Source organism: Genypterus blacodes, unplaced genomic scaffold (genome assembly GCF_046128005.1).
Source record: "Genypterus blacodes isolate CSIRO-AG114 ecotype Tasmania unplaced genomic scaffold, CSIRO-AGI_Gbla_v1 ptg000128l_1, whole genome shotgun sequence".
NCBI lineage: Eukaryota > Metazoa > Chordata > Actinopteri > Ophidiiformes > Ophidiidae > Genypterus > Genypterus blacodes.
This window is the reverse complement of record NW_027466930.1, coordinates 401,048-422,634: the sequence shown is the minus strand read 5'-3', so window position 1 is coordinate 422,634 and position 21,587 is coordinate 401,048. Positions and strand designations below refer to the sequence as shown.

General features: G+C 46.5%; 3 protein-coding genes across 4 annotated transcripts; 2 read left to right on the top strand and 1 right to left on the bottom strand.

The window, feature by feature from the left end:
* The first annotated feature begins 634 nt into the window (after window positions 1-634).
* On the top strand, window positions 635-4,723 carry pcdh20l (protocadherin 20-like). Its single transcript, XM_076162863.1, has 2 exons — window positions 635-805; window positions 1,288-4,723. The coding sequence occupies exons 1-2, from the start codon at window positions 782-784 to the stop codon at window positions 3,808-3,810; spliced, it is 2,547 nt and encodes an 848-aa protein (XP_076018978.1). The 5' UTR covers window positions 635-781; the 3' UTR covers window positions 3,811-4,723.
* A 1,467-nt stretch (window positions 4,724-6,190) lies between these two features.
* plp1a (proteolipid protein 1a) lies at window positions 6,191-11,882 on the top strand. Of its 2 annotated transcripts, none has more exons than XM_076162853.1 (7): window positions 6,191-6,363; window positions 7,954-8,140; window positions 8,258-8,414; window positions 8,755-8,923; window positions 9,032-9,105; window positions 9,184-9,249; window positions 11,385-11,882. In XM_076162853.1, exons 1-7 carry the CDS (start codon window positions 6,360-6,362, stop codon window positions 11,550-11,552), a joined length of 825 nt encoding a protein of 274 aa, XP_076018968.1. In that variant the 5' UTR covers window positions 6,191-6,359; the 3' UTR covers window positions 11,553-11,882. The 2 variants fall into 2 exon arrangements, with proteins under 2 accessions (XP_076018968.1, XP_076018969.1); XM_076162854.1 differs by lacking the exon at window positions 11,385-11,882 and adding an exon at window positions 9,669-11,184 and having other exon boundaries at window positions 6,192-6,363.
* A 5,175-nt stretch (window positions 11,883-17,057) lies between these two features.
* rab9b (RAB9B, member RAS oncogene family) lies at window positions 17,058-20,700 on the bottom strand. Its single transcript, XM_076162851.1, has 2 exons — window positions 20,619-20,700; window positions 17,058-19,684 (listed from the first exon to the last, which is right to left on the bottom strand). Exon 2 carries the CDS (start codon window positions 19,622-19,624, stop codon window positions 19,016-19,018), a length of 609 nt encoding a protein of 202 aa, XP_076018966.1. The 5' UTR covers window positions 19,625-19,684; window positions 20,619-20,700; the 3' UTR covers window positions 17,058-19,015.
* Between the last annotated feature and the right edge of the window lie 887 nt (window positions 20,701-21,587).

Here is a 21,587-nt window from a genome sequence, read left to right as displayed (position 1 = left end):
GTTTTGTAAATGTTATTGCAACACTAATATTAATGACGTAACAAAAGTCTGCGCCATCCCCGTGATTGTTGTGCTCTATGTGGTGCAGTACCGCGTCTTGCCAACAGAGGTCGCACTTTCTACAACTGAGGAGTAAAATAACTCAACTGGTTACCATAGCATGAGATTTGTACCGCGCATGCGCGTCTATAAGAGGATCAATCCCCCCAGTTTGTGCAGTGAGATCCTGTATGAGTGCAGCAAAAACTGTAAATGGAGAATCAATGGCACAGGATAGCTAATGTTATTGGATTTATTTACATTGATCTGCTCGCCTCTTTTTGTCTCAAATGCTTGTGGAAATGTGGATAACAGTCACAGAGACTCTAAAGATGATCACTTGATGAGCGTTAAAGCTTTCTAGCAAAACAGAAACAATAATTTCTACCAAATTTACACTTGAGAAGACAGTTTCCTCTTCCTTTGTCTCCACTCCTCTTCTATTAAACATAAACATGTTGCCACAAGTCGTGTGTTCTTTCATTCTTCAATGTTGTAAAAGGAACTTGAGTGGTTGATTACTAAACAGAAATTGTTTTCAGATCATGCGGGCAAACCTGCTGTTCTGAATTCTTGCCTGTCACATTCTGGTGCTAGGTGAGCGTTGGAGGAGGAGCTTGGAGTGAAGAATGCCTTCAGCCGTGCAGGTATCAGGGCTCTGCCTCTGTCTTCAGCTCTCACTCGCTGCCAGTGGAATTTGTTGACATGTGTGAGGGCAACGTGCCATGGGACTCCTGATAATATGAACTGGACTGGACTTCTGCAGGTCAGTGTGTTAAAAACATTACAATCATTCTGAAGGCAGCTAATTGACAGAGAGTATTATTAAATGTGCGGTGGAATACCTCAGGCAACAGTGACAACAGTGTTTAGGAGTGTCGGCTCACATGAAGAAATACACACGTTAGCTCCTGTTATTGATCAGGAGGAGAGACGGATTAGAATGTTTAGGAAAATGCAGGAATATATATGTTTCCTCCTTGGATAAACGTTTTACTCTTTTGTTCATTGTGTTTGTTGGAGCAATTGGTTCAAGAGAAGTAAGCGGCATCGTGTTACTTTCACTGCACAGTCCCGCTTTTAAAAGAGCTCAATGAGGCGTAAAGTTTAAACCTCAGCGCTAACTGAGAAAATAGCCAAACTTTGTGAGGTTCAACTGGAGCAAAACACTGTGGAGTCATTACCAAACATAAAGAATCCTAGAATAGTCCTATAATTCTTCACTTGTTTGTTTTTCCTCCCCATCAGAACCTGCTGGTTGTGGTCCACCTGGAGCGGATCGTATGTGTCCGCTTCTCCATCCCAGAGGAGCAGGAAGCTGGGACTCTGGCCGGGACACTGGGCGGACACTTTCCGCCTCCGTACCAGCTCCTGACTCAGGAGTACCTGTGGATGGATAAAAACACAGGGAATTTCTACATCACTGAACAAAAGATGGATCGTGAGGCCCTCTGCCCTGAAGAGACAAAAGCAGAGGAATGCATTATACTACTCAATGCTCTGGTGGGGCCCTCAGGAGACATAATACAGTTCCCTGTGATCATAGAGGACATCAATGACAACGCGCCGCATTTTGAAAACAATGAAATACACCTGAGGCTGTCTGAGGATGTCACCGTAGGGACCAGTTTACTATTGGACGACCAGGCTCAGGACAGCGATGCTGGGCGTAATGGAGAGCTGCAGTACCACCTGCAGGGTTCTAATGGAGCTTTTAAATTAAGGGTTGAAAACGGCCCCGTCATCATGCTTGTTGTGCAAACAGCTCTGGACAGGGAGAGGCAGGACCGATATCAGATGGCGCTGGTGGCCGCCGACTGTGGCTCAGAGCCGTTAAGTGCTACTGCCACTCTGGTTGTCACGGTGACAGATGTGAATGACAACTGTCCAAGCTTCGGTCCTGACAGCGCCCGCAGTGTCACCGTCCCCGGGGACTCGCCCAGGAACACGCCGGTAGCTCAGGTCAGTGCCACAGATCCAGATTTAGGCTCTAATGCTGCCATTGTGTACTCGCTCAGCTCCAAAGTCTCAAACCGGGCCAGAGAGCTCTTTAGCCTTGACAGCCACACAGGGCACATCGCACTAACACAGGACCTCCAAAGTGACAGGTCTGAAGAGCTGGTGCTCAAAGTGTTAGCTACAGGCGATCACTGCCCCCCTGCAGAGACGCAGGTAACTGTATCTCTGCTCCCCAAGACAAATCAGGCCCCGGCCATAAAGATCGGGTTCATAGCCGAGCATCAAAACCAGACCATGCTGTTACCAGAGAACCAGCCGCCCACCGTCTTGGCGGTCTTGCAGCTCGTGGGCGACAGAGATGTTAACGACTCATTTCTCCGCATTGAAGGCGACGTCCCCTTCATTTTGAGCCTGCAGAGCGACAAATATCTGCTTTCCACATCAAAGCCGCTGGATTACGAGACGAAGAGTGAATATGAGTTTAACGTGACGGTGAACAGGCAATCAGCCGGAGGATTGGCCATCGCATCATCCAGGGAGCTGATCAGGGTGCTGGTGGTGGACGTCAATGACAACACGCCACATTTCCTCCAGTCACACTACAAGATGGAGGTGAGAGAGAACAACCAGCCAGGAGAGCCGCTGCTGAAGGTCTCAGCTTCAGATGCAGACAGCGGACACAATGGCAGGGTGACGTACCGGCTGGGCGAACACACAGCCGCCGTCTTTAACATGGACAGTGTCACAGGTCAGCTCTCCGTGTCCGCTCCTCTGGATAGGGAGCGGCAGGATGTACACAGATTCACCGTGGTAGCACAAGATGGCGGCTCTCCTCCTTCAGAGTCGGTGGCCACGGTGTCGGTGCACGTTGTGGATCAGAACGACAACGCCCCTGTGTTTGTCAACCATCACTTTGTTTTTTTCATCCCAGAGAATGTTCCCCCTTTTGCCCAGGTGGGTCGGATAGGAGTGACGGACCCAGACGAGGGGGAGAATGGGAATATAGGGCTAAGTGTTGTAAACGGCAGCGGATCCTTTGTTCTTGATAACTCTAAAGGGACCCTACGCAGCACCACCGCCTTAGACCGAGAGATACAAGACCGCTATGAACTCAGCCTGCTGGCAAGCGACAACGGTCACCCGTTTGCTTTGACCTCCACCGCTCGAGTGACTATATTTGTAGAGGACGTCAACGACAACCAGCCAAAAGTGATCCTTCCCAACAGCAACCTGTCCTGCCTGACCGTTTCTCCAGCAACCACGGCGGGCACCATGGTAACAAAAATCTACGCCATCGACGAGGACTCCGGGTTTAATTCGGAGATCACGTACACGCTCGCAGCACGAGACCCGGCGCACCACAGCAGCCCTTTCCGGTTGGACTCGCGGTCCGGAAACATCACAGTGGCTCAGCGTCTGCAGGTGGAACACATTGGAATGCATCACCTGTTCATCGTGGTCAGGGACGGGGGGAAACCAGCTCCACTCCATACCACCGTCTGGGTTAATCTATTGGTCAATGAGACCGCGAAGCCCTGCCACCTGGACAGAGCGCCCAGGTCTCTGCCATACACACTGGCACAGACCCCCACGCAGGCGCCCATCTGTGAGATGGAGGAGGGGTCCACCAGATCTGCTCAGCTGACACTGTTAGTGGGCTCAGGCATGCTGCTGGCGTCCATCTGTTTGTTTGTGCTGACAGCTGTTTTATACCTGAAGCAGAGGAGAAGAAGTCCAGCACAGAGTAAGAGGGAGGAGAAGGAGGAGAACCAGATCCCACTCAGGCTCAGGGATAAATATTACTCCGACTAAACAGAATAAAGCAAACAGCGTGCGTAATTCTTTATCTGTACAATGTCAAGAATGAAAACTGTGCTGCGAATCAAATGCATTTTGAATATCTGTGGAATGTTTCGTGTATTTTAACGCCCACATTCTCGGAGTTACTCGCATAGATGAATTCAAAAGAGCGAAACCACAAAAATCTGTAGAAATAAAGCTGATCTGCTCTCTGGCCCGGTTTATTTTTAAATTTTCATGTGACCTCAGGAGTCAAATAGTTTGAATTACGTGCTGAGACTAGTCCTGGTGCGCCGTGTAGCCAACAGTAAAAGGCTGTAATTTGATCCATGTAGCTGGTGATAAGTACAGTTATTGCTAAGCATCAGACAGAGCGCAGAAGAGCCCGCATTGCTAAAATACCAGCAATAGAGTCATTATCTTCAGGGACGATTCACCTTGACCCCTGCAGTGAGGAGAGAACACTGAGCCGTGAGGGCTGAGGTAATGGTCTGCTAAGTTGATTGGCCCTTACTCAGATTTCCTAGTTTGAGTGATGGGGAGTCTAAAGTGTTTAGACACACAAAAGGGTCTAATGTTCCTCTGGTGGGGAGGTGATGAAAGTCTCTCAAGAAGCAGCAGATCTGTGATGGACACAGGAGGGCAGAGAGAGAGAGGGATAGAGAGAGAGAGAGACAGAGGCCGTGGACAGGTGAGAGACAGCGGAGGGAAGGCACACCGGCATCTCAAGTCACGGCCTTTACCGTGTCATCTGATCTTCTCACCCACACCGTTTTGGATCAGACCCAAAGGCGTAAAAACCATACTGTACGCTGCACCCAGTAACCCCGACTGGCCTGTTGTTTTCATGACAGATGTTTGGACTGCAAACACACAAATCTTCAAAAAGACTGCCGCTCTTTTTGTGTTACACCCTCTCGTGCGGGGCTACGCAGGAAAAACAACTGAAATATCAAAGCAGGTAAAGTGATACATGAAGTATGCATCACTTACCCTTTACAAACGTGGGAACATAATTATACAAAGTGCCGGTTTCAGAGGAGAACAAACTATTACTGGGAAACTAAAATGCGCTGGCGGAATGGTGGAAAACCATTACATTCTTTCATCTGCAGTACACAGTGTACAACATCATGATTAGTGTTTCTGAACACAGCTGAACGGGTCTTGTATAACACGAGTGGTGTCTCTTAGGACCTCTGAGATTGTTGTTCACAAGTGAATAATCGAGCAGGAGAGTATTATAAGACTAAGTGCAATAATAGAGCAGAGGTGAGAGCAGAATTGGACATGTAAATTTAGGACAAATGCCATCTTTTCTCCTGGAATGACATCAAAAAACGTTACACAACCTGTTAAAAACAAGCACTTAGAAGAAACGAGTTATCTACAATAGATGCAAATGTTTGACTTTATGAGAGCTTCATCTTCAATAACTTATCACAGCTTTTTTTCTTTTTTTTACAAAGAGCAAATCCATTTTTCTTCACATTGAATATGATGCTGGTGTGAGAATTAAACAAACACCTCTGCTAATGCCTGTCTGTCACCTTGCTTTATAGAAGAAAGCCTGCCATCTACTGGACAGAGAGGGAAACGCAGCCTGTTCTTTATTGTTATTAACTCCTGGTCTCAGGCCCAGAGGGGCAGAGAAGAAATCTAGAGGACCAGGTCTCGCAGTCTCCCTCTGGAATCGGTGTTTCTCCTCAGCTGAGGCTCATTTCCCTTGTTTTTATTGCTTTCAAATTCGTCAATTTTGTAGTTGCATGAGCTGAAATGGACAAATAAACAAATATAATTTTTCCCTACTGAACAAACCCACCTCAGTCTTAATAATCTGGCATGAAAAAGCTCCAGCTGACTATTAAATGCTCATTTTCGTGCTTTTTAGAACAATCAGCCTGCTTTTAATGAGGCGTTTAAGGGCTAAATTGTCCCAAGCGTATGTTTGCTAGACGGGACGCCGGCGGATCCGAGTCCACATGAGGCTGATCACGCCGCTGAGTTATCGCCTCTGACGAATCACCTTCTCCGGCGGTGTATCGTGTCGTAAGTCTCCCAAAGGCCATCTGCATGACTCATGAGCCGCTACTCGAGTTTATTTATCGCGCTGAAAATGTTGGCCGCTCCGGAGGCTCTTCAACTCCAGAATAAGGGGCCTTGGTGGAGCCTGTGACCGGAGGGTGTGGACGAGGCCAAAATCATCAAAAAAAAAAGGTGATTAAAATGCAAAAATGCGCTTTGGTCCGCTGCTTACCAACAATAATGAAGTTAGTAAATAATCTCGGAGCGCAAAGTAACCCTGACCTCCTCCATTCTCTCATCATTCCACCGTCTTGGGAGGAAGTTGATTGAAAAGCGACATTGTTTCTTTAAGATCGCACACTCGCGGCCATTCGGCGGCTCTGTCCATTGTTGAGAGGGAACAGAAAGAGAGTTGAGATTGATATACGGGGGCCGGAGACAAGTGGCGCATATCATCAGCGGAGCAGCTGTGGAGAGAGAGCGGCAGTAGCAGCAGCAGTAGTAGCCAACGAGCCCTTGAACGCATCATTCCAGACATGGGTAAGAAAGTCCAGCCGTCATAACCTTTTTACCAGATAAACTTCATAGCGTCACATTTGAATTAGATTGTTAGATGATTGCAGAAGATATGAGTGGATCCATGAAAGGGCAGCCGGACTTAATCCGCCTCTTTCCTCTCAGTTAAGGCTTCAGCTTCTCCCGCTGATGTTCCTCTGATATTCTGGGGCTTTATTTCATGCTTGAGGTGGCATTGGTGCTTCTTTTCCACAGAGCCCTGTCACATTTACGCTCTGGTTTTTAAAGAGCCAAAGCATTTTACTGTATAGGTGTGTGTGTGTGTGTGTGTGTGTGTGTGTGTGTGTGTGTGTGTGTGTTTTGGTTCATATTGCTTCACCTGATGTCACTAATTGGAGTTAATTAAAGGGCAAACAGGATGTAGATGATCTCACTGCATACAGGTTAATAGTCTGTGACCCTATATAAGTTTAGTTTAGGTTTGGATACTTATTTTCTACTTTAGTGTGTGTGTGTGTGTGTGTGTGTGTGTGTCTGTCTACAGGCCGGGTGTGTAAATGGCAAACTGTGATTTATTTTCTAATAATAGTGAGAGTTGGTTGTTTGCCAGTTTTGTTTCATTTTGTTGGCCGTCTCTATACAGACTTCCTCATCTGTGTTGCAGAATTCAGTCTAGATGATCTCTCTCTCACACACAAACACACTCACACACACTGTCTCTCACACACACACACAGCCAACATGTCCATGAGTCCAAAATAAAGAGTTATCTATTTGTCCCTCCCACCATCTGTGCTTACTGTAATGGTACCAACCACAGTCTGTCTGCTTCCATTGTGTGTGTGTGTATGTGTGTGTGTGTGAGTGAGTGTGAGTGTGTGTGTGTGCGTACAAGCATGCATGCATGTAATGGCACACATTCGCACAATTGCATTGTTTGTGTACTGATTTCTTTCCCCACACACACAGCACACACAGCTCCTCACCATCACCTCTTTGTCCCTGCGTCTCATCATAAGGAAGTATATGAGTTTGTGTTTATATATCTGGAAGGGTTTTTCTGTGCGTTAGGCATGGAGGTGCCTCTAGCCTTTGTTTGCTTGACATTGGTGGCCCTTGTACCCCCTTGATGCTGCGGGACAAAGCCTGTTGTCTCTGCAGTCACAAAAGCAGCCTCTCTCTTTCACTTTGTCTCTCCTCTCTGTCCACCCCATTTTCTCACACTCTCCACGCTGGGCCGTGAATGGAGTCAGGGTGTGAGCCGGGGTCGGAGCAGACATATCCCCGTGCCCTTGGCCCTTGGCATCCTTTCAAAAAAATCACATGACTATGAGGAAGAATGCACAGCTTTACCAAATGAACAGACTGCTCGCAGGGACAATAAGTGTTGACAGCTGCAGCTGGATGCACAACGTGTCAGAGCAGCGTGAAGGAATCTGCTTTGGTAAAACGTAAAAACAAGAACAACAGCGAACACCCAGCAATGCATCCTAATGCGTAGAGCACACTGTAATTATTTGTACTATCTGTCATAAAGCATCAGCTTGTGAAGTCACTCGACGCTTGAGTGCCTGATGTGATCTGACTTTCTGTGGCGCGGCGTCTGACGAACAGGTTGCTATGACTGCTGCATGCGCTGTTTGGGTGGGGTGCCATACTGCTCCCTCGTCGCCACGCTGCTGTGTTTCTCTGGCATCGCCCTCTTCTGCGGCTGCGGGCACCAAGCGCTCACCGAGACGGAGAGACTCATCGAGACCTACTTCGCCCGTAACCTTCAGGACTACATCACTCTAGCTTATCTGTAAGTGATCCAATCGAGTGTCGTCGAGCTCCTGGTGTTTCTTACATAGAAGGTTCAGATTTGACGAGAAATCCCAATTAATCCATCTGTTCTTCCCCCTTTCTTCTTCTTCTTCAGCATTCAGTATTTCCAGTATGTCATCTATGGCCTGGCCTCGTTTTTCTTCCTCTACTGCATCGTGCTGTTGGCAGAGGGCTTCTACACCACCAGCGCTGCCAGGCAATCCTTCGGAGAGTTCAGGAGCACCATGTGTGGCCGCTGCCTCAGCCTCACGGTGAGAGGCCCTAGAGTGGGACAAGTAAAGAGGATTAATACAGGAGTGATACACACATCACTCCCTACTGGGCGCCCGGCTCACAATCTTCAGGCTGCTTTAAACCTTTGCGGACATGCGAAGATAAGCGTACAGTGTGTGGGTTGTGTGAGTGTGTGGGTGAGTGTGTGTGTGTGTGAGCACTTAAGTAAAGCTGTGTGGATGGAGGAGCAGGGGACCGCAGAGCGAGATAATAAGTAAAAGTAATGAGAAAAAAGTAGAAGTGAGGCTGTTGCATTGCTTATGTGCGTCACTTTCTCATGATGTTTATTCCGCCTCTTCCTCCTCCTCTTCCTCTCAGTTCATAGCCCTGACGTACGTGTTGGTGGTGTTGTGGCTGCTGATGTTCGCCTTCTCCGCCCTGCCCGTCTACTTCTTCTACAACATGGATGCCACCTGCCACACCATCGACGTGCTGGCCGAGACCCCGGCCAGCATCAACCAGCTCTGCGTCGACGCCAGGCAATACGGTAAACCCACGAAACGCAGTCACGGCAACGGGTGTGATGTCATTTACCGAGCTCTTTGTCCTCAGCTCTTTTAGTAATGAACTGACGGCAGATATGACATTTAAACAGGTCTGCTCCCTTGGAACGCCGTGCCGGGGAAAGCTTGCGGAATGACTCTGTCCACCGTCTGCAAGACCCGAGAGGTACGACGCACGAGATGACACGCTGATGTAAATGTGGCGGTCGCGTCTCGCTGTCTAATGCTAATCTCTCCCTCTCAGTACCGAATGACCTACGACCTCTACATCGCTGCCTTCGCCGGCGCGGGCATCACTCTGCTGGCCCTGGTGAGTCACTCTACTCTTTCCACATAGTGGTACAATAGAGTTACGCCTCATGTGACGCGGTGACGCTCAAAGTGTAGGCGGCGAGGCATCCCAAGCCTCCATGACTGATGACTTCTGTACTATTGCTCTCTGTTCCCCTTCTTCTTCTTTTTTTCCAGCTGACACAAACATCATAATAATACTGTAATGTCTGGTGGTTTCCCAGCCGGGCGAACGCTGCGCCCATTATACTCGCATGCTCCATTACAAAAGCTGTTATACGGATGGAATCTGCTATTGAATTAACGCCATTAGCAGTTAATCTTTTTACAGAGGAAGAATCTTGTTCGCTGACTTTCAGGATGTTATGGAATCCTCCTCGCTTGAGCTCTGATCAGAAACTTTCTCTCCCTCTCTCTCCCTCTCTTCTTCTTCTGTAGCTGACCTATACCGTGTCCACCACCTATAACTTTGCGATTCTGCGCTATTTGGGGAGGAAGGGCATAGGAGCACGATGTTAAGACTGACCGGCTTCCTGTCCGCTCTGTCACTTCCGTGGGAACCCAAAGGGAGGGAGGTTCTTCTTCTTCTTCTACCACATCCTCCACACTGACCCACCTGTGGTGCCGGGGGCTCGTTGGCCCCGTTGGACTTCTTGTATCAATCTTCAAATCTCTTATTTCTTTCCCACCAGATTGTCGTTGTTTTGTTTACTTTTCTTGTTCGGGGTTAGGATGTTATAAAAGACCGGTGTTTTGATTTCACTTCACATGGAGCTCCACATGTTTTCAGTGCCCTTTCACCAAAACATCTGTAAAGTACCACTTAAGTTGTTTGCCGGTGTGTTAAAGGTCACGCCAATGCGCTCATATTACTTAATAACACACCACTAATAAAATAACATAGCCAAGAAATAACCAGGAGAGTTGTGGCAAATGGGGAATTTAGAGGTGTTACCATGGCTACCACCCCTCACATCTGGTTGCCATGGTAGCAGACAAGCACGCATTTGCAGTCTCGCACTGACCTCAGGACTTTTCTCACGGGCTGGAGAAAAGGCCGGACAATGGAGTCACGCTCGCTTTTAGAAGCGGCCGGCCAATCAGGGGCCGGCAGCGGGGGCCACCTGCGCCCCGGAGCACGCCAAGGGTTACGTTAATGTGTCAGGGGAGAGGGACCTCGGAACAAAGACGGGCTAAGACTTTTTGAGCCTCTGGGACGGCAATCACACACACATACACACACACAACACATCCACCCACTACTGCGTGACCCCCCCTGCCCCACCTCCCTCCCACCGTCCCCCCTCCCTCGCAGAATAATAGAAAATGATGTATTCAAAGTGAAGGACATCTTAGCTGATATTATTGATTAGTTTCTTTCTGATAAAGGGACATATTTGTGTAGTTGCTTTAAACTGATCTAGAAAGGTCTGACATTGTTTCTCTCATCATTTTGAGATGGCAAAAAAAGTATACAAGCGCTTACTTTGCCGGTGACCTCGTGTCATCGGACCTCAAGCGCATTATTGAAAGACGTGTGACTTCTCCCCCCCCCCCTCCCCACTGCCGTTAAAGCATGAATAGAGATAGGACAGCGTTTGTTTTGTCTCTAATTCTGTAGTCATTGTCGTAGTTATTGTATAACACATTGGACTTATTTGTAGCTGACTCTACTGGTGATGTTTACGCTCATAGTGTTACTAACTCAACATTTTCCAACAAAATAGATGATTTGGTTTGGTGGAAGCTTTAACCAGCTGTGAGTGTTTGACCTGTGAGGTGGCAGCTGGCTGTGTGATAAATATTTTTGTGTTGGTAATATTTGATAATAAAAGGAACATTCTTTGAAGTATTCCTTAGGTGTGTGTGTGTGTGTGTGTGTGTGTGTGTGTGTGTGTGTGTGTGTGTGTGTGTGTGTGTGTGTGTGTGTGTGTGTGTGTGTGTGTGTGTGTGTGTGTGTGTGTGTGTGTGTGTGTGTGTGTGTGTGTGTGTGTGTGTGTGTGTGTGTGTGTGTGTGTGTGTGTGTGTGTGTGTGTGTGTGTGTGTGTGTGTGTGTGTGTGTGTGTGTGTGTGAGACAGGCACCGCCGCGTCCCTGGCCCGGAGCCACGCGGAGGGGCCAAGGTGTTTTGTATTCTCTCCTCTTTTGTCCACAGGTGCACTGTTCCCTGCACTTGGCGGTGAACCAGGCCTACCTGAGGAGGCTGAGGCAGGGGGAGGAAGAGGAGAAGAGGCGAGGCTATGACCTGTTTGGGAAGCTGCAGAGGGACAGAGAGGGGACGCTGTGCTCTCCCTACCCCATAAACCTGTCTGACATCTGCTGACTGTGCCGCAAAGATCCCCTCCGTGCTCGCCGGCTTCAGAACGGCGCTTTTGTGTTAGAATGTATTGGTATTTTGATGCAGTGTCTTCTTTATTTGGTCGATATTTTCATTAAAATGCATTTTGTTATACGTAGAGTCGTTTGGAAAGCGATAGAAAAACTTGTCTCCTTTGTTTACGCAAGTTGTAGCCGTTTCTCAGAATTTGTGAACAGATTGTATACTTTCTCTATGACTCAGGTCAGAGGTTTAGAACGACACAATCCCGTTACCTTGGTTTTCCTTACACATACGCTGCGTGATCAATGTAATTTTAATGAAGGGAGAATAAAAATGCAGCGCACGATTGGAACTCTGTGTTAATAAAAGTAAAAGAGCGTGAACGTGGCAAATGGAACGTTCACCTTCTCGTTTGGAAGACAAAATATGACTTAGGCCTGTTCTGGTGCCTGGTTTATTTGTAGGTTCGCGTCGGTTAATATTCACCACTAACAGCAGCATGTTGGCACAACCAGCCTCATCCTCCACAATGATGAAGGAGGGAGGGAGGGAAGTTGTACAATAGCGTTCACTGTAGTCGAGATGAGCTGTAACATTCACACATTAAATCACGCTCATGGGGTGAATACTGCACAGTAGAATGGACTTTAGTGTCACTGGAACACTATTACTAAATGGATGTCCTTTGCCATATACATAAGTCTTTACTATGAGCAGGCATATACAATTAGCGCTCACATTCATAAATACAAGGTTATCTAACGCGTTTGAGTCAGGCTGGGGGGGGGGGGGGGGGGCGCAGTGACTGTGACATATTCTATGATCGAATGGAAGTGATGACGTCACGATGTTCGAACGTGTGTTTTTTTTTCCCGGTCAGTCGCGGTTCAATGTGACAAACAAGATGAAGGAAGAAGGAAACGCAGCGATGACACCGTCAATAAGCAAACAGCTGATTAACGTAATGAGCCCGCAGCTCATGGAGGACATCAAGTCTGAGTGGACAAAGACACTTGTGGACTTAAGCGACATGCAGCTGTGGCTGAACGTCAACGCGGTGGAGTTAATGAAGTGGTCGTGTAAGGAGCTCGTCCTGCGCGCTTACTTCGCGGTTTCTTCTTATCTGCCACCCAAAGGAGCCAACAGATTTGTCTTCGGTTGCGGGACAAAGGAGGTCCTCGGTAACTTTAGAAGATGTCTGCCGTTCAACCTGCCCAGACAGAGTCACAGCGAGCGCTTTGACTCTCTGCTGGAGTGGGTGGCAGCGCAGACCACCAATATCATTAACGACCAGGTATTGATTTCTGATTTCTTCCTGCACGGGGCGGTTCCTTGCAGGGTGTTGCGTAATGGCGCCAGACTGTGGAACATCTCCATGTTTGGGGATTACAGGCGTAAACTCCGCACCGCCGGGGATGGAACGCAAATCATAGGGATCCCTGCCGATACGCTTGGTTTCCTTGGTGACGCCGAGAGATATGACGATGATGATGTTGATCCGTTTTTGAGGATGGCTTTCTGAGCAGCAGGGGCGAGTGAGCCGTGCAAGGCAACACACCTGCTCATAATCAGGCGCAGTGAGGGATTCAATGTCTTGCTCAACAACACTGCGACAGGTGGGGATTGAACCAGGAACGACGGCTCTACCCACTGAGCTGATGATGACGTAGAGGACTAAACGGTGTTATTTCAGGCGGTGCAAGTTCACAGCTGCCCCTCTATGAAACTTAATTCTACACAGTTTCAAACTTCAAACAAACGTCACAGTTTCCACCAAAGTTAAGACATTGTGGGTGTCAACAGAATATGTCATGTTTTTTAAATTTTGTTTATCATAGTTCAGATGTTTTTCAAATGTTTCAATGCAAAACTGACTTCAAACTTTATTGTTTAGCTTGTATTATTATTATACTTTCATCTGGTGTGTTTTGTGGAAGAAAACAGGTTTAAGTGATTTAATGGTCAAAATGAAACTGCAGGATTTCACTCCATCATACAAAGATGAATCTGTGTTATTTCTTAGCTAAATTAGAGAAATGGATAGAAGATAATTATATTTATGTAAAGTTATTATATGTATTGTGAACAAGTTTGAATAATCTTTTCACCTCAAACACAGGTGAAAAAAGCAAGAAGAGTTGAGAGATCACAGTATTTGTGTCTTTTGCTTAATTTTATTATTTGTGTTTACAGGTTTGTAATATTGCGTCTGTATACCATTTATACATAAAGAGCCGATAGTTTCAAATGCAACAATTGCTCCTTGTTTTTTCTGTTCTTTATTGGTTTTATCTCTAATCCTGCTCCCACTGAACCTCTGCTGCTGTGTGCTGTCGCAGTCCTACACACACATCGCAAAACACAATGAGACAGGTACTTCAAACCTATACAGACTTGTAACTGTTCATTCCAATTGTTAGGGTCAATAGCTGCAAATGAAACGATTTTTACAATCTGTTGTTCACCCACACAGCTTCCATTGTATAATAAAGAGCTGTGGCTCCCACATCACATCAAACATGGCTCCTGTAGCGGCTCTGAACCCGGCTTATGGTTCCATGCAGGGCATCTACATTACTCACAACCACCCAAGCCTCCTTTTAAAATGATAAACAACAGAACACAAATGCTTATACAATTTCAAAATGATCAATAAGTGCTGCACTCCAGAAGCAGGGGCTCTAGAGGGAGGATTTTCTCCCCCAGCCTGTGTGTCCTGCAAGGGGGTCTTTGTGGTGGAAGCCTCAGAGCCAGAGGAGCCCCAGGGGGAAGGGGCAGTGTGCAGGCTGGGCCTTGTGTGTCGTGGCTTGTTAAAAGGAGCTGTGATGTCTCCCTGGATCCAGGCTCCATAAGGGGAGTAATGAAAACATCCATCCGTAGAGGGAAGAGTGAAGAGTGGCTCATTTTATTGTGTTTTTGACGTGGCAGAAAGTGGAGTCCTCAGAGGAGCCCAACTACACAGAACCAAGGAGGATAAAGCGGAACAGTCCTCTTTAAGGTGATTTTACCTCACTTGCACCCCCTAAAATAACACTGTTTTGTACTCCGTGAGCTGCTCTACATCATCATGAGCTCGGGGGGTAGAGCAGTCATTTCTTGTTCAATCCCCACCTGTCAAAGTGTTGTTGAGCAAGACGCTGAACCCCTCACTGTGCCTGATGATGAGCAGGTGCGGCGCCTTACACGGCTCGCCCCTGCTGCTCAGAAAGCCATCCTCAAAAAAAAGGATCATCATCATGATCATCATACCATTCGGCATCACCAAGGAAACGAGGAGGGTTGGCAGAATTCTCAATATGTTTTCCGTCCCCAGCAGACATGAATTTACTCCTTTACTCCACAAACATTGAGATGTTCCACAGTCTGGCACCATCACGCAACACCCTGCGAGGAACTGTCCCGTGTATCTAGGAATCTGACATGGATGAGAAGATTGTTAATTAGTCCAAACAAGCCAAGCGCCTTTTGTTTTTGCCTGCTTCTTTTCAGCCAGAATTGCCCGAAAACTGATTGACAAAACAGCCATGACGGACATAAACATGTGGGCTCTGGCGTGTTGGTCATTTGAGGTCAGGGTTTGATGTTTGAGTGCTTAGATTCCTTTATTGATTCCATTGTCTGGCATGTGTAGAGGGAGTAGATGTGCTGTTGTGTCCAAACCACTGGGTATGGCACTGATTGTCAATGAGAAGAAGCCCCGCCCCCTGCGCGCGCACAGTGCAGTCAGGTGGAGCAGACAGGAAGGTAGAGAGAGAAGAGAAGAAGAAGAAGAATGCGTGTGGAATGGCTGACATGTTTTATTTACTTATCTTTTAAAGGTAGAATTTAATTTGAAATATTAAGAAAGAGAAACTTAAATATGAGGAATGAAATGTTAAGCATGGTTTTTGAATCTTATTCAGCGTTTACACGGATAAACAGTCATTCCTGTCTTACTGTCTTACAGTTGTCAGGAACAACGGGAGGTCTTTGTTCCAGCTGCCCCTAAGTGGTTTAATTAGCAATTATATTTTGCTGTAAGGGATTTTGGATCTTTTCAACAGTTTTGACGGTATTACGGTGTTTTTTAAATAAAAATGTCTCTATCACTGTGGTCCACTTTTGCTTTTTAAATGCGGGTTTTTCCCGTTTTGATTGTTTATTAATTGAAATTTGTTGACGTGTGGTTTGTACTTTCGTCTTTCTTTCCTGTCGCTGTTTATTGGATTGGTAAATGACGTCACGGAGCAAAGTTTCATGTGTTCAGCGGTCAGTATTGTTTTGTATTTACATAATCACCGTCTGCTGCGATGACATATTTCCACGAGCGATCGAAAACGATGACATTACGTGGGAAAGTTGTTAAAATGTGTGTTTTCGGTCAGTTGGGCTCAGTGGAGCTAAGAACATGAACGCACCACAAGAGGCAAACGCACTGATAGCGCCGCCAATAAGCAAACAGGTGATTGATGTGATGTGCCCGCAGCTCATGGAGGACATCAAGTCTGAGTGGACAAAGGTGTTTGTAGACATAAATGAGGGACAACTGGAGTTGAGCGGAAATGTCATCCAGTTCATGGGTCGTTGGTGTAAGGAGCTCGTTATCAGCGCCTTCCTCTCCGTTTGTTATCATCTGCCACCCAAAGGAGCCAACAGATTCGTCTTCGGTTGCGGGACAAAGGAAGTCCTCGGTAACTTTAGAAGATGTCTCCCGTTCAACCTGCCCAGACAGAGTCACAGTGAGCGCTTTGACTCTCTGCTGGAGTGGGTGGCAGCGCAGACCACCAATATCATTAACGACCAGTTATCCATGTCAGATTTCTACATACACGGCACAGTCCCTTGCAGGGTGTTGCGTGATGGTGCCAGACTGCGGAACATCTCCATGTTTGGGGATTACAGGCGTAAATTCATGTCTGCTGGGGACGGAACGCAAATCATAGGGATTCCTGACAACCCTATTCGTTTCCTTGGCGACGCTGAAATGTACGATGATGATCACTTTTTGAGGATGGCGTTCTGAGCAGCAGGGGCGAGCCGTGCAAGGCGCCGCACCTGCTCATCATCAGGCGCAGTGAGGGGTTCAGCGCCTTGCTCAGCAACACTTCGACAGGTGGGGATTGAACAAGGAAGGACCGCTCTACCCCCTGAGCTGATGATGATGTATAGCAGCTCACGGAGTGCCAAACGGTGTTATTTCTGGCGGTGCAAGTGCAGTAAAATCCCCCTAAAAGAGGATTGTTGTGCTTTCTCCTCCTTGGTTCTGTCCCTCTTCACAAACAATAAAAGTCACTCTTCCAATTTCCCTCTGGGGATGGATGTTTTCATTACTCCAAAGGGACATCACAGCTTATTTTAACCCTGATTCACGGGGCCCGGCCTGCACACTGCGGCCACCCCGGGGCTCCTGGAGCCTGTAGACCCGGCCCTGGCTCCTGGGGGGGAGACATCACCGCTCCTCCCCTGCTACTGGGTGAAAGCACTCTGATAGTGTGGGAATGAAGTGAAATAAAAATGACATTAACAATACCAGTTTTTAAATTGTACATTTATTTGACTCATCTCATCATTTGGAAATCCTTATTTCCACGACACAGGGCAGGAAATACAGTAAAGCAGCCCAGGAAACATTAACACTTTCAGCCCTATTCTCCAATTGGATTAATGTAGGCTTACACATCATTCTGTTAAAATGCCCAACTCAGTTCACAGTTAATAAATCTCTCGTACACCCTAAGTGTCAGGACCCAAACACACCCTTAAAAAAAACACCACCTACAGTAATAGTAAACAAAAGAACAAGCAGTGACTTGATAAATCAAAAAAAATTGTGTTGTGAAGATTGGTGACAGCAGCTGAAAGGGTCATGTTCACATTCACAGTGAGACGTTTGTAAGGTCACCGTCGGGTTGCACACATACTGAAACATGATGCAATCTTAGTCACTGAAATGCAAACATCTCAGGCTAAAGGATTCTAGACAACCAAAGTAAACTAAAAAGGTTTGACAACATTGAACCATAGTGACAACCAGAGGGAATGTTGACATTCATAAGATACTTGATCTTATTCTGTGACAGGTTTGGGTTCTTTTAAAGTAAACACAACATGAAATACTATTCGAGCAGCGATGGAAATACTGAGGAGAGGAAGCTTAGGATTTAAACCCTGCGTTCTGTCATAAGCGTCAAACCTCAGCGGTATTATTTTCTTAAACCAAACAAACAAGACAGACGCACGACAGTAACTTCTGCCCAACAGCAGGGAAACCAAAGGAACAAAACTCAACACCGTACCTGTGGCAAGTAAACCTGTGAGAAGACAAATCAAATAAAAATAAAAGTACCATTCACTTAACAACAACAATTATTCTCCTAATACTACGTTGCATGTGTCGTCCAATACTGTTAAAGAGGTGAATACAGAAAAGAGGTGATGTACAATAAACACTTGGATGGTAGAGTTGATCTGGAATGACCTTGTACTGGATATTATCGTTATTATGTCCGACCTGGTGTCCCTTACATGTACAGAGGATCAAGTTTGTCTTACAGTAACATAAACAGCAGTTTAACAACAGTAGCAAAAGCATGATTATTACTTTTTTTTCGGACATTTGAGAAACACTGATCTCTGTCCAGTGTGCAGCCCCCTTTCAGGTCACATGGACACACAGAATGATCGCCTACTGCAGGACGTCTGTGGCTCTGCTATAGTGGGGTGGTAACGGATAATGATTATTAGAGCGTGACAGTAGCTTATGCCCAATACTAGCAGAGCTGCGATATTACAGTGCACAACTCCCTTTGCTTTGTTTCCAACCAAGGAAACGTTCCCTTTTTATGTCGCAATCGCTTCTCCTACTCGTACCTCAATATCTCCGTGTGTCAACAAAATGATTTCGGCCCATATACTGAGCCATATCGTGATTTTCTTCTGATAAAAGCAAGATACCTGATTAGCTATCAAGTATCTGCCAAGTAGGGTAAAGAAATGTGGTATTCAAAAAGTTTCCTGAAACTCTAGAAAACAATCTCCCAGAGAGATGAGGAGTCGTGATTTAAGACCAAGTATGTTGCTGGGACAAAGGTCTGTGCTCATCAGGAGAGGATGGGTAACTTAGTCAATATGGGTGAGTCAAATGGGACAAGTGAACCTAAATGCAGTGAAAGGACGAGATGATAAAAACCACCGCATAGGCATACAAACCTCAAGCTGGGTAAACCTTAAAATTCTTGTGCAACAAAGTACAAAATCTTAGTGTGCCTGTACCTTCGTCAAAGCAAAAACCGAAGCCTTCTGAACATCGGCTGAATCTGTAGCATAACACTCTGCAGAGCCGCTCCAGCTGATCCACAGTAGCTTAAGGTGGACGTTGTACTCGTACCTACAGCACACGTACCATAAATAACACCTTACCGGCTCTAACTGCTGCTACAGGCGTGTTTCAGAGACGTTAAAAGAGAAGGTGGACTCACACCGACCCATCAGCAGCAAGAGGAGCGAGAGCTTTTGCGGTTGCCGTGAAGATCGATAGTGCTGCACAGCATCGCGTGGTCAATCTGGTCCTCGGCAGCCAGGACCTCCCTGACAGCTGACTCGAACGCAGCGGTGACGTTAGTGTCATCTTTAGCACTGGTCTCAAAGTAAGGGCAGCAACCATTCTCCTCACACCAAGCCCGAGCCTCGTCCTCCCCCACCTCCCTCACTTCCATGTCGACCTTGTTTCCTAGCACCACAAAAGGGAACCGTTCAGGGTCTTTAACGTCCGAGTAGTACATGAACTCCTTCTTCCAGCCGCCCAGGTTTTGGAAGCTCTGTAGGTCGTCTACGGCAAATGTTAGTAGGCAGCAGTCGGCACCGCGGTAGAAGGGTGTGCGAAGGGACTTGAAGCGTTCCTGGCCAGCCGTGTCCCAGATCTGGAGGGTGACCAGGCGCCCGTCCACCTCCAGGTCCCGGTTGAGGAACTCCACACCGATGGTGTGAAAGGACTGGGAGTCAAAGCGGTCAGTGACATAGCGGTTCATCAGGGAGGACTTGCCCACTCCACCGTCCCCGAGTAGGATCACCTTCAGCAGTAGGCTCTTTCCGCTCATCACTCTTCCTCCCACCTAACTAGGCCTCCACACCAGGTGGCAGACCAGGGACAGTTTAACCTAGAATGAGGAAGAAAGGCAGAAACTGAAACTTCAGACTAACAAGAAACAAATGCAGACAAAAATGAATCATCACTCTACAAAAGGAAATGAAAGGTGCTGACTTCTCTAAAAGCATCACTACCAGATGTGTCTGTGGGCTTTGAGAGGGAAATGCTGATCTAAAATGCTTGAATTCAACCTCAAATAGCCTTTTCCTCCACAAAGAAGAGTCGTATCAGTTGTGAAATAGATTACTTGGTTCAAGGACGCAATGAAAGGGTTCAATGACCGACAAGTCAGTCAAAGCTCTCAGTTCAGCTGCTCATGCTGACATAATGATGACGGATAAAGAGGATTTCTGTCCGATTGTTGTCTGCATATTACAACGATTACATTATTCATAATCATATCATTTCTGTCTGTCTTCTCATGAATCTGTTTAATGCTTGAAAGACTAAATTGAACATTAATGCCGGATCGTGTGTGCAGAAGATGACCAGATACACTGTGGGAGACGCGCTGTAACAACAGGGCTGAGTCAGGACCACAACATCCACTGCGCATGCGGGGACCACAAACTTGTAGCAGCTTGCTGCCAAACGTGTTGGGCTACAATCTGGATCAAGCTGCAGGATCACTGGGCAGACGTTCGTGAATCAGGGTTTCACAACAGAATATGAGGCGAACACGAACATTCTAAAGCAACAGACATTCAAACGTGTTGTTGTTGCTGTTAACAAGCCGCCGAGCTAATCAGCTGCCGGCTAGTGTGGATGTGGCTACTTGCTTGTTGACATCCATCCTGGTGAGCCCTTAGCCGTTAGCTTCTGTGAATAAGCGACTTAAAACACTAAAGAACTCTCGAAGCAGACGACAAACATGTATCACGATGAGGCAACATATGAATGCAAGCTTATATCTAATGTATAGAAGCATATACGTGTTCGCTCACCTGTTCTGAGTAGTTATTGCGGCGCTCTCTCCTCAGCTCCCCTGCATCAGGACTGAGCTGGTGTTATGACGTGACGTGCGCGCTCCCCCTCGAGGAACTCCGCGCGTGCACGTAAGGTAACCGCTTAGGTCCTAGCGCCGAATATTCACTCGAATATGATTATGTACTTCAGCTCTGTTTCTCACTCTGTGGTTGAGCAAAAAAGAACGACAGAATGAGAAAATTTGAAAAAGTAAAGAAAGTCGTTGTTTCTTTCTCTGTTTTCTCATGTCTTCGTTCTTTTGGCCCGATGTTTTCTTTCTTCTTCTAGTTCTTCTATTCTATCATTCCATTTCTTTACCTCCACTTGCAACTAGAGCGGCTTCAAAACAGCTCTAGAGCAACAACATATATTAAGTTCTGTTCTCTTTCTTCACCTACTTTTCCTTGGATTTCTATTCTGTGTTTTTAACTTCGCCTCCTTTTTCTTGCTCTAACGTGCTTTTTCTTCACCTCCTTTTTTCTTTTTTTGTTCTATCATTCGTTTTCTGCACCTCCTTTTCTGTTTTTTTATTGTCTCATTCTTTTTCTTCGGCTCCGTTTCTCATTTTTTCAATTATATCTTATATATCAATTATAGATTCTGTTGTTCTTTTTCCTCACCTTCTTTTCTGTCGTTTTCTATTCTCTCGTTCTTTTTCTTCACCTCTTTTTTTTATTAATATGATCATTGATGATTCCCAGCCCTTCACTATTGTGGAGGACATAGGATTCAGACAGCTTATTAAAGCTTTGAACCCTAACTATGTTCTCCCCATAAGGCAGGTGCGTATGTGACCACATGAAGCATTTTTCCCATTTCCCCATATTTGCCATTGCAAGAGGTTTTCATCATCTTTCCTTTAGGCTTTGAAAGCTACGGTGGATGCCAGATACACAGAATCCATCGAGAAAGTGAAAGCCAATCAATACTGATGCTTATCATTTTTG

Excerpts from the sequence above, each read along its gene's own strand:
- pcdh20l (XM_076162863.1), top strand. The coding sequence starts at position 782 with ATGAACTGGACTGGACTTCTGCAG. Across the intron at positions 806-1,287 it reads ACTGGACTGGACTTCTGCAG|AACCTGCTGGTTGTGGTCCA; the intron begins GTCAGTGTGTTA and ends CCTCCCCATCAG.
- plp1a (XM_076162853.1), top strand. Across the intron at positions 8,141-8,257 it reads TACATCACTCTAGCTTATCT|CATTCAGTATTTCCAGTATG; the intron begins GTAAGTGATCCA and ends CTTCTTCTTCAG. Across the intron at positions 9,106-9,183 it reads CCGTCTGCAAGACCCGAGAG|TACCGAATGACCTACGACCT; the intron begins GTACGACGCACG and ends TCTCCCTCTCAG.
- rab9b (XM_076162851.1), bottom strand. The coding sequence starts at position 19,624 with ATGAGCGGAAAGAGCCTACTGCTGAAGGTGATCCTACTCGGGGACGGT.